This window comes from Schistocerca gregaria, chromosome 2, assembly GCF_023897955.1.
Source record: "Schistocerca gregaria isolate iqSchGreg1 chromosome 2, iqSchGreg1.2, whole genome shotgun sequence".
NCBI lineage: Eukaryota > Metazoa > Arthropoda > Insecta > Orthoptera > Acrididae > Schistocerca > Schistocerca gregaria.
In genome coordinates, this window is record NC_064921.1 from 393,996,465 (window position 1) to 394,009,564 (window position 13,100).

The 13,100-nt window shown below is 40.7% G+C and overlaps 1 protein-coding gene across 3 annotated transcripts in view; it reads right to left on the bottom strand.

Annotated features, from left to right (window-relative positions):
- Window positions 1-3,708: 3,708 nt before the first annotated feature.
- LOC126322042 (lysine--tRNA ligase) overlaps window positions 3,709-13,100 on the bottom strand; it is a 74,287-nt gene continuing 64,895 nt past the window's right edge. For all 3 annotated transcript variants that reach the window (XM_049994253.1, XM_049994252.1, XM_049994254.1), the window contains exons 9-10: window positions 12,057-12,200; window positions 3,709-4,627 (exon numbers count right to left, since the gene is read on the bottom strand). In XM_049994253.1, coding sequence (XP_049850210.1) covers window positions 4,553-4,627; window positions 12,057-12,200 — 219 coding nt within the window. In that variant the 3' untranslated portion in view covers window positions 3,709-4,552. The remainder of the gene's footprint in view (window positions 4,628-12,056; window positions 12,201-13,100) is intronic.

Consider the following 13,100-nt stretch of genomic DNA (forward strand, 5'->3'; position numbering starts at 1 on the left):
CAATCACACACGCTAACAATCTTATACCCTCGGAGAAAATGTTACAGTAGACAAAAAGCTGGAAGTTCTGTGGAAGGTACAGTTTTCGCCAATATGTACGTATCAAAACAAACAAATATGGATTTAAAATCCATGCTTTTGTGGATTCTTGAATATTTTTACCTTTACAATTTGGAAATATACACTGTGTTGCAACTGTAAGGATTGTACAAACTGAGCAATAAACATTCCGATGTTGTTTTGTGACTGTGTAAACCTGTATATCAGTTAGGTCGAAATGTGAAAGCAGACAACTGGTTTACTAGTATTGGAGTGATAAAAGAGCTATGAAGGGAGGATTTTTCTTTTGTTGGTACGAAGAAGAAAAACAGGCGTGAGATTTCCCTAGTCTGCTATCAGTAAAGGAAGGGCTGCCCACAGTTCCTTTTTTGGCTTTCACAAGACTGAACTCTAGTTTCCTCTGAACCTAAAAGGGGAAGTGAGTAATCCTGGCATCGTGTTTGTATGAAGGTAATTCGATAGATGCTGACCATGGAGATAAACGGAAGCCATCCACTGTAAATTTTACAATAACGTCAAGTGTGGTATTTTCACAATGTATAAGTTGAATGCTTTGTACAATGCTACAAGAATGTGCGCCATTGGTCCATGGTCACATTTTTGTAATGATCAATACTCAATATGGTTGGAAACTATACATAAGTGATTTATTGTGGCAACAGTAAGAACTGTGTCAGAAGGAAAAGGTTCCAGAAGCAGCTGTCGTATACATTATTGTTTAATTTGCTATATTATGCAGGACTACTCAAATTTTGAACAATGAACTATGGCACATCTATCGAGAACCATGAAAAAAATGTATATTTCTCGAAAAAGGTGTGCTAACTTCACACAACTTTTATAACTTTGTAGAGAAATATTCGCTGAACATAGGGTCCAAATTTCAGAGCAATATGTTTAATGGTTTTGGAAAAAATGTTCCTTCTATTTGCTAAAATTAACATTGAGGAGATGGGTTGTTCTGGCTCCCCTTAAAATATTTATACCACCTGTTAACTCTTGACTTACTCATAGTAAATTCGCCAAAAGCCAGGCAACATTTCAAATGCAGTTCTGCACTTTAATCAATTTTTCATGCAAAACCTTTGACCCATATTTTCTGGAAGTAAAAATTTGCTGAGCAGTCAAAAACACACAAAAAATCTGAAAATCAGACATATGAAGACCCCCCCCCCCCTCCCAAAAAAAATTCCTGTTACTTTTTGATCATACCTCACGTTATTGTCGGATTGGAATAGGGGGCAAGGTAAGACGGTCCTGAGTGCACTTCTTGACATATGGAAAAACGGGAAGTTTACATTAATAAAGGAAATAAATGTTTTATTACTCTCCACAACAAGTTTTCCACATGATGTGAACTTGTCTCGTAAACACATTGCCGTTAGGCCATTGCTAGGTTAGTCTGTTGGCGACTACCTGTCAAAAAGTAACTTTTCTTTCTGCATGTAAAATTAGTTTGCACACACAGTACTGCTGAAATGCACAACAGCATTTTGTGAGCCTGTATATACAGGGTGGAGAAAAGTTGTGTCAACATTTTAACCCTGGATAGCTGATGCCAGTAGGAACCAAAATTACTAATATTGTGTAGGTCGACAATGCACCATTTTTTAACTTCGGAAACTTAGTGCCATGCATTGGCCATAGGATCACCCTGTTGCTGTTAGAAAGGCAGTGCTATGGTTGTCGGTTCACACTTACAAATGTCCCTCATCCCATCACGCCACAATGTAATACGCACACGTGTCTAACAGGTCTTGCTGTTTGTCTCCATATCAAGTCAGAGGCATTCATACATAAGCTTCACTTCAGAGCACACACGTCACCTGCAATTTAGTCATACAGTAAGAATGGCGGCACAGTATTAATTTGAAGAACAACAAGATATGGTTTTTGTTTATGGGATAGCTGACGGTAATGCGCATGAAGCTCGAAAGTTGTATGAGGAACAGTACCCAGCAAGATGCCACCCACACCTGAAACATTTACTGGTGACTTGGTGAAACGTGCTCATTAGCGGGCCATCATGGTGATGCTGCATTTGAAGAGACTGCTCTCGAGCACTTTGAGGAAGCACTTACAAGTACTGCAGTGGTTGGACATAACATGGGGTCACTTGTTGGTTAGGCTGGTATTACACTATCAAATTTCTTTGTCAAAAATTTGATCAAAGATGTGATCAAATATTCCGTCAAATATATTTGACAGATCTTTAATGTAGAGCTAGAAGGGGTATTACACTGTCATCATATTTTTCGTCAAAGCTCAAGATGGCTGACAACAACAACTTGTTATTAACTGCAGCAGTTGCATGTACCACAATTGCACTGTGTGCACATGTGGAAGAGAAGCGAGGGGGGGGGGGGGGGGAAACATACCTGGGTGAAGCCGTGCAATTACTTAAGAATCGAGGAACATACATTTCTGTATGCGCTCAGTGAAGTGTATCCACATATCCCAAAGCACAATATTCACTTAAGAACGGCTACATCTGCAGAAGACAGGCTCACTGTAACTCTCCCGATTCCTTGATACAAGGAGGGTAGGGTTGGGTTAGGTCAGGTCAGGTCTCCAATCTTCGTAATCAATTTTTGTATTCAGCGTGCCTCGCGTTGTAAAGCACCTCATCAGCCTCATACATCTCTATTATTTTTGTAATTGTCAGCACACACCAATTGTATTTACCGGCCATATTTATAAAAACACTACACACGACAGAATGCTGCAGCTATGCCAGCACTCCATGTGGTAACATGTCACATTGCAGTGAACAGAAGACAAGCACTTCTTTGATCATATCTACAGCAAGGCCCTAGATTTGATCAAATATTGGATGACATTTGACAAAGTTCTCTATTACACCATCAAATATCTTTGACAAAGATATTGGACAAATATATTTGATAGCGTAATACCGGCCTTAGTCTGGGAGGTTTTCAGCGACGACGCCCAGCATCCGTTTAGTTTCCACCTTGTCCAAGACCTAAATCCTGTGGCGGACTATGAACACAGGCAAGGATTTTCCCGGTGGTTTCTGTGACGTACCTGGCAGTATATGTACAATATGTCATTAACCAAACTAATATGTGCTGCACGCCCATCATAAAGAAAATCAATTCAAACACTTCCAGCTTGGTTTGCCTGCCTTATTTTATATTAGATCAATGTGCTCTTTTCATTCTTTTGACAATGATAAACAGTCAAATGGTGTTGAAGTGCTGTCAAGGAATGTTTTCACAACAGTTCCTTGGAAATAGTGCATGGAAAGTAGTAATCAGTTGATCACAATCCCTGTTTCACACTTTGGGAAACACAGCTGAATATAATGTATCTTGTTATTTTCCCACCTACCTTTGACAAAATGATGTGTTGTTCCACTATATTTATGGCAATCATGATCTTGAAAACATTTTTTAAGTTCAATGTTTAACTCTGTCCACATTTGTGCAATATCAGAGAAGTTAGCAATATGTTAGATGTCCTGCAAACAACTATAGCTGAAATTCACAGTACACTGTGTGAACAAATAGCCAATAATCATACCTAGATTTTACATTTTAGGTTTTCATTTTCTGACAGGCGCACTTGTCGATACATTATGAAGATGATTGGTGGGATAGACAGGATCTCAAAAAGAAAACAAACATATGAGATTTGAAAAGTTATTTCTTTGCTGTTTCCAATTAGGTTTCCTCTGACTCTGGATAATTTTGACCTAGATTGACCACTTTATTTTTCAATACGAAAAAGCTACAGTTCCATCAACAAGAATTTGCTGCTGCCTGGCAAGTAGCAAAACATTATTACGGTAAGTAAAAAACAGTGAGCACTGTTCTTAACAGCAAGATAAAACCGTGCTCTCTTTATTCAAAGTGACAGGAAGCATGCACAACACACTGCTGTGTGTTTCGTTGACACTTGCAGCATAAGGCAAATAATTAGTTACTTTCATATCTCTCTCTCCACACAAACACACACACACACACCTACCCATTTAACTTGGGCAATGAAGAAAGATTCACACCTTACATTATTTTCTAAAATTTTACAAAATTCACTTGCATCAATTGCATTCCTATCCAACTGGAGCCTCCAGCATGATAATTAGGGAACTAAAAATAAATAAAATCAGAAACTGCCCCCTTAACACTGGAGAAAAAACAGTGCTAAAGGTAGGATACCTAGGGCTTCCTTACAAATTATTCAACAACTGAGTTTCATTACTTCTGCCTCTTAAAAATATGCTCCATATTTTTCCCACATATTCTCGTGTTCAATTACTGCCTAACCACGGCCAGGGCAGCAGCACAATAAAACATAAAATTGCATGTGTCACAGAAGTCTTGCCAATGTGGATTTGTGGTCAATGTCTGTCACTGAATTGAAGCACACCCCACAACATGAGTATCTTCATGTGATTTCACACGTATCCAGAAGCAACAGCGGGAACTCTGTATCCTTGTGTGTTCATCTTCCAAAAAATGGAACCTGGTCATTGCTTGATTTCATCATTCTCTTTGCCTTTATTAGGATCATCTGGTTTCATAGCTGGGAAGAACAGAACTTCCTGGAACACATGATAAAACAAAATTAATTTTTCAGTTGTTGTATATATTTTACTGAGAGCCTCAAAGTAATTGTAATGTAACAGAAATGTTACACACATTCTTGTAAATTTCAACAAATTTTTATCTGACAAAATATTTTTCAAAAATACATTGCTGTTGTGTAACACTAAATTCAAATCAAATAAATGAGGTTCAATGTTGATAAAATTAGCAAGAAACGCACTTGAGAACAACATCTACAGATTTTAAACACACACTAAATTTACTATCGATGTTTTTCTGTAGTAAAATAAGCAACATAAAGTACACCTTCCAACCTTCCCCACTGTCAAAAAAAGATTTGACTGGATATAATATTGGGCATGTTACAATGTAATTGAGAAAGAGGAGGGGGGGGGGGGGAGGAGAGGGGGACAACTGTCCAGCAATCACATATAATTTTAATAAGAAATTATTGGTTTTGGCTGTCACTGGTCATCTTCAGATCTGGAGAAGCAGCAATAATTATTCCCAAGTAAACTGGGGGGGGGGGGGGGGGGGGGGGAACACATATTTTACTATGTTAAGCTGAAGCCAGCCACAATGCTGATTTCTTGCTCTTGTATGCATATTCCTTGAAATGAATGTTGATACACCTACCAGTTTGCCATGTGTTTTTTCTTGTGAGTAAACTACTGCTTCACTCATATGATTTCAATATGACTGGTGACGGCCAAATCTTTATATTTCTTGCTGAAAATATATTTGATTGTGGAAGACAGGAAGAAAACATCTTAAAAGTACTGTAACAGTTACTGTTGTCTTAGTTGGATAATTGGTTAAGGGGTATTTTTGTAGTGGTAGTATTAGCATTTCTCTCTCTGAAAATGTTTTTACGCACCAGGATTAAATAAATAATAAATACATATATTTATTACCATCAAAATAAATTGGCTGTATGGCTTATGTTAGCTTCCTAGATAACATGCTGTAATGGCAAAGAATAAATAAACATAAAACCACTGCTGTCTGCACCAGGACTAGACTGTCATACTTTACACTAAGGAAAGGGCCAAAAAGCCATTCGTGCTTGACAAGGTCTCCCACAAGTCCATGACATGAAGTAGGGGACTGCCTATAGGAGCGAGGTACAGTGAGGACTGTGTATGCCCTGGAACCACTATGGTAGCTGTGAAGGTCCTACAGGAACCCTGAAAAGTGACGGCTAATGGGGCTCTGGTGAAGCTACAATGGGCCCAGCAAGCCAGTAGGGGATTATGATTTCTGCTTTCAAAAATAGAACAGGCCTCAGAAAGGACAGATTTAATTGACGGAAACTGGCTATAAACAAGGACTAAGATTTGGAACATTAAAAATACAAACATTGACTGGAAAGGTGGTGGAGATAGTAGACATGATAAAAAGAAGGAAGTTAGACGTACTGAGGTTAGCTGAAACAAAATGGAAAGGAGAAGGAAGAAGAGAACTGAGGAAAGGCTACAAAATGTACTGGAGTGGAGTGGAAATGAGGAGGGAAAGATAAATGGAGTTGGAATAGTAATAAGAGATGGATTAAAAGAGGAAGTGAAGAGAATAAGTGACAGGATGATGACCAAATATCACTCAAGGGGACAACCAGAGAGATAACACAAGTGTATGTGCCGCAAATGGATTGCACTTCTGAGGAGAAGCAAGAGTTTGAAGAGGAAATGCAGAAGCAGATGGGTAGGAAAAATATGATAGTAATGGGAGATTTAAATGCACATATTGGAAGAGAAAGACAAGGCTGCGAAAGTGTGCTTGGACCAGAGGGTTGGGGCTGCCGAAATGAGGAAGGTGGAAGACTATTGGAGTTTTGTCAAAGGAATGGCTTGCTGGTTGGGAACTCTTGGTTCAGGAAAAGAGAGAACCACAAGATTACCTGGTACAGTCTAGACTCGAAGAGATAGTCAATAGTTGATTACTTCCTTCACGGTAGTGAGATGAATAGGAACATCATCGACATTAAGGCAATACCATCAGAGGCCTTGGATAGCGACCCCAGTTTGCTGGTAACGGACCTGAGAGAGACTAACGATAATAAAGAGACAGAAAACCAGGAAAGACGTATAAGGGTATGGAAGTTGAAGGAGGAAGAAACCAGGATACAATATCTACAAGTAGTAAAGGAAAGCATCCCAAAGGATGAACCAAAAACTGTAGAAGGGGTATGGGGTAGATTCAAGGGAACATTAGAAAGTGCGGCAGAAGCAATATGTGGGAGAACAAGAAACAAAAAGATATGGAAAGAAACACCCTGGTGGAATCATAAAACAAGGATATAGTACAGAAGAAGAAGAGAGCCTTTAGGGTATGGCTCCAGAAGAGAACAATAGACACAAGAGAAGAGTATCAGAGACAAGAGAAGAGTATCAGGCAAGCAAGAAAGAATCAAATAGAGTGGATGGACCAGTGGACCAGAATGATGGAGCAGGATAGTGAAGGTTAAAAAAAAAAAAAAGTATTATATGGGATGATTAAAAGTAAGTGGAAGAACGGTATGACAGATTATGCTCGAATGGTGAACCAAAGTGGACAAGATGTAGAGAATAAGGAGGAACTCAAGAATATGTGGAAGGAGTATTTTGAAGAACTCCTGAACTCGAATGTAGACCAGGATGAGGAGGAAAAAGCCGAGGAGAAAAAAGAGGAGGAACAGCAAATAGAAAAAGACATTAGATGGGGAAAAGTGGAAGCGGCATTGGGCAAGATGAAGGGAAGCCACCAGGTCTGGATGACCTAAGTGTAGAGATGGTGAGAGCAGCAGGAGAGGTGGGGATACAATGGCTATACTGAGTAATGAAAATTGTGTGAGACAGAAGATGATCCCAGAAGACTAGAAAAAGGGAATAATTGTCCTGATCTTTAAGAAGGAAAATAGAAAAGACTGCAAGAACTATCATTGAGTCATTTGTGCAAAAGTTTTTTGAGAAAATTTTGGAAGCACAAATCCGGGCAAAATTAGAAGGAAGAATGAGAGAAGAGCAACATGGCTTCAGGTAAGAAGGTCCACTGTGGATCTAATTTTTGCTGTAAGACAACTGCAGGAATAGCACTGTGAATACACAATAGATTTACTGATGACCTTCGTGGACACCGAAGAAGTGTATGATAGTGTATGTAGAAGCAAAGTGTGGAAAGCCCTTGAGAATAGAGGAGTAGCAAAACGTTATTTGGAGGATAAGGGAAATGTACCATGGAAGTGTGAGCTGTGTGGAAGTGGGAGGAGAGAGAGCAGCTTGGATTGAACAGAGGAATGGCCTGGGGCAGGGAAGTGCACTTTCACTATTACTCTTCATTGTAGTGATGGATGAGTACAGTAGCACAAGTAATTGGTGAAAGGAAGATGAAAGCTATGGTGTTTGCAGATGATCTGATGATATGGCGGAATAAGGAGGAGGAAGTACAAGAGCAATTGGACGTATGGGAATGAACAGTACAAGAATATGGGATGAAATTTAGTATAAGTAAGAGTGAGATGATTATCACAACATGAAAGAAGGAGAGGGGAACAACGGGAATAACAATTGGTGGGGAACGATTGAGGAGAGTGGAGAGTTTCAAGTACCTAGGAAGCATGACACAGGAAGATGGAAAAAATGACAAGAGAAATAAACGAGTGGGGGAGAAAAGCAGAAGCACCTCGGAAGAGAGTCAGAAGCCTGATATGCAAGGATGTATCGCAAATCAGTAAAAAGTACAAGCTAGTGAGATGAAATTCTTGAGAAACAGTATTGTAGTGACAAAGATAGAGATGTTAAGAAATGAGAGGATCAGAGAGTTAACGAAGGTGGAACCATTACACGAGGAGATAGAGAAATCAAAACTGAGATGCCATGGACACATTAAGAGAATGGAGAAGAGGATGCCCAGGAGGATACACGAGACGAAATTGGAAGGAAAGAGACCAAGAGGAATACCGAGAGACAGATGGCTGAAAGGAGTAGAGGAATGTGTCCAGAAGAAAGGAGAAGACTGGACCAAGGTGAAGATGGAGTGGTGGTGGTGGTGGTTAGTGTTTAACGTCCCGTCGACAACGAGGTCATTAGAGATGGAGCGCAAGCTCGGGTTAGGGAAGGATTGGGAAGGAAATCGGCCGTGCACTTTCAAAGGAACCATCCCGGCATTTGCCTAAAACGATTTAGGGAAATCACGGAAAACCTAAATCAGGATGGCCGGAGACAGGATTGAACCGTCGTCCTCCCGAATGCGAGTCCAGTGAAGATGGAGAACTGGCGGCAAGACAGAAGATGATGTTCCAAACAGACCTGGGCAGAGGCTGGAAACAGTCCAAGATGGTGGTGATGGTGATGATGAAGGTACATTTATAAGATAGAAATTACAATTAAGAGGTTTTTTTTGTTGTTTGACAACTAATAGATCACAGCCACCTGGCATTGGCTATTAGGTGACATGGTCAATTTGATTTCATACTACTGCCAACTGTGAACATGCATCAGGCTTTGACTGGTTTTTTGAGCACGATACATACATACGTACACATTATACACTCCTGGAAATTGAAATAAGAACACCGTGAATTCATTGTCCCAGGAAGGGGAAACTTTATTGACACATTCCTGGGGTCAGATACATCACATGATCACACTGACAGAACCACAGGCACATAGACACAGGCAACAGAGCATGCACAATGTCGGCACTAGAACAGTGTATATCCAACTTTCGCAGCAATGCAGGCTGCTATTCTCCCATGGAGACGATAGTAGAGATGCTGGATGTAGTCCTGTGGAACGGCTTGCCATGCCATTTCCACCTGGCGCCTCAGTTGGACCAGCGTTCGTGCTGGACGTGCAGACCGCGTGAGATGACGCTGCATCCAGTCCCAAACATGCTCAACGGGGGACAGATCCGAAGATCTTGCTGGCCAGGGTAGTTGACTTACACCTTCTAGAGCACGTTGGGTGGCACGGGATACATGCGGACGTGCATTGTCCTGTTGGAACAGCAAGTTCCCTTGCCGGTCTAGGAGTGGTAGAACGATGGGTTCGATGACGGTTTGGATGTACCGTGCACTATTCAGTGTCCCCTCGACGATCACCAGAGGTGTACGGACAGTGTAGGAGATCGCTCCCCACACCATGATGCCGGGTGTTGGCCCTGTGTGCCTCGGTCGTATGCAGTCCCGATTGTGGCGCTTACCTGCACGGCGCCAAACAAGCATACGACCATCATTGGCACCAAGGCAGAAGCGACTCTCATCGCTGAAGACGACACGTCTCCATTCGTCCCTCCATTCACGCCTGTCGCGACACCACTGGAGGCGGGCTGCACGATGTTGGGGCGTGAGCGGAAGACGGCCTAACAGTGTGCGGGACCGTAGCCCAGCTTCATGGAGACGGTTGCGAATGGTCCTCGCCGATACCCCAGGAGCAACAGTGTCCCTAATTTGCTGGGAAGTGGCGGTGCGGTCCCCTACGGCACTGTGTAGGATCCTACAGTCTTGGCGTGCATCCGTGCGTTGCTGCGGTCTGGTCCCAGGTCGACGGGCACGTGCACCTTCCGCCGACCACTGGCGACAACATCGATGTACTGTGGAGACCTCACGCCCCACGTGTTGAGCAATTCGGCGGTACGTCCACCCGGCCTCCCGCATGCCCACTATACGCCCTCGCTCAAAGTCCGTCAACTGCACATACGGTTCACGTCCACGCTGTCGCGGCATGCTACCAGTGTTAAAGACTGCTATGGAGCTCCGTATGCCACGGCAAACTGGCTGACACTGACGGCGGCGGTGCACAAATGCTGCGCAGCTAGCGCCATTCGACAGCCAACACCGCGGTTCCTGGTGTGTCCGCTGTGCCGTGCGCGTGATCATTGCTTGTACAGCCCTCTCGCAGTGTCCGGAGCAAGTATGGTGGGTCTGACACACCGGTGTCAATGTGTTCTTTTTTCCATTTGCAGGAGTGTACATTGGTGACTACAGATTTAGGTCACAGAGGATCAAATGTACAAAGTAGCTGATCTTAAGATTAGCACAATAAATGAATTTGAATTGAGCTGAACTCCCAAATTTGTGTTGTAAAACTTAAGTCTTACTTTATTTTTTCTCTCATTTATGTTTCACAGTATAATTCTGCAGTAGTGGGATACGTAATATTCTTTGTTAGACAATCAGTTTTTAGCAGTCAAAATTCTAAAAATTTAATTGAAAGCTAAAACACTGAAAAATTCCCGGGTTTTTCCTGGTTGTCCCAGGACATAGACACCCTACAGAATACTATGTTAGATGGGAATGAGAGCATTTTATGCTTTCCGTCTGGTCACGTAAGAAGCTCGCGGTAATGCTGGAGTTTTGCCGATTATTATTTCATTCTCTTTAAACTGTACTGCTCACTGCTTGGCTTTCACCCCACATGGAACGAAATTCAATGAAATACAAGCAAACACAGAAGAATACATGGTGCAATATTTACGTCAGGTTTATTCTTATTATGAACAGAGTACAGTACTGTTGCATGACAATGACAGAAAATGAATGATCATGTTACAAGCCACATAATGTGAAATCAAAATTTTGATACAGACATTTACTGAACAGGGTATTCATGAGATTTGGGAGCAAATGCCTCCTACACTCACTTTATATTTGCAGTGTGGTGAGTAGTGATTTATCATGTACAGTTCATGAACATTGTTCCCCACTTATATACATATTTTCTGTGCTGCATTTTCCACTGATATAGTTTTATGTTATAGTTATAGTATGGGTTTAGTATGTTGGCAAAGAATGTTCACATTACAGTTCTTACACTGCACATGTCCACAAGAACGCAAGAGAAAAGATGGAAGGCCTGACATTACAGAATGTACTCAAGATGTTCTGTTAACTGTACCACATGTACAGATACTGTTAAAATTATATCTCCGACATAAACAGTGAAAGAACAAATAAGTCTGGAACTGACTCATAGAAAGGCTGAGCACAAAAATTAATCTAATATGACTGGACTTTGTGTATCATCAGACTTCTGAAATATTTTGTGCTGCAATTTTTCAGTTGGCACATTCACATAGGACAAGCAATATTTTATAACAATATTTATTTATATGGCATTATTCAACTAGAGTCAAAGAAATGCAGTCAAGGTAATTGTATTAACCACAAAGGTATAATGTATTATCGCATTACAAAAAATATTAGGCACAGCATTCTACTCCATTTTTGTGAACAACATATTAGCTTTGAAATCCTCTGAAAGATGCCCTTGCAAACAACTGGTACTGTATATATGGCAGATAAATGCTCCTTCCACTATGAGATTTTATGTTACACTTCTCTAAGAAAGCTATTGACAACTGAGATACGCTAACTACCAAATTGAAGATGGTGTTTTTTTATCAATTTATACCAAATTGAAGATGGTGTTTTTTTATCAATTTACAAACCTTTATATTGTTTGAATCGGTCAAGAACATTGTAACTCTGTCAATTCCCATTCCCCAACCAGCCGTTGGAGGCAAACCATACTCAAGTGCTGCGCAGAAGTTTTCATCTATAAGCTGAGCTTCATCATCACCAGCAGCTTTGTCCTGCAAACAAAAGAAATTACTAGAAATAAAGATAATAAATAAAAACATCACATTTTTGCTGCACATGATGAATGGGGGTTAAATATTTTACACTCTAATCAAATGACTGCTTAATATTCTGTCCAAAATTACTTTTGGATTTATACTTCAGCTAGAGCACATGGAAATGCCACAGTCCATTCGGAATACACACACACACACACACATACACACACACACAAACACAGTCTTACAGTTTTAATTTTAGTTTGTTTTACGACAGCAAAAATATAAGACAATACTAAAAAGGTTATGAAAATACATTTCCTGGCAGATTGAAACTGAGCACTGAACTGGGACTCTAGCCTGAGACCTTTGCATTTTGTGGGGAATGTCTTCTATAGACTGAGCTATCCAAGCACAACTCATGACATGTCTTTCCTTCCAAATTTCACAGAAGTTCTCCTGCATAACTTGCATGACTAGCAGTCCTGAAAGAAAATGTAATGTCAAGGATAGCTTAACCAGAACCTAGAGGATTGTTCCCAGAATGAGTCAAGATGTATGTGAAGAAGCAGTTACTTGAGTAAAATATGCTAACAAAGAATTATAGCTGGTGGTAATCTAGTCTCTTCGATAATTATGGGAATTACTTTTTATCTGATTTATTTTTGTATACATGTACTGCTCCTCCTATTACATAACTAAACTGCTGTTTTATATAATAAGGGGAACTTTGCTTAACGAGCATCTCCCATAACATGCAATCCGCATAACGAACAAAATAAATTGTAAAAAATGACTGACTTAGCAAGCGATGTTTTACATAACGAGTAACGACGACTTATCGTGATGTCACCAGTGGTTTCCACGTGACGGGGGGAATGTTCAACAACCTTTCACCGGTGGCAGTGGCACATG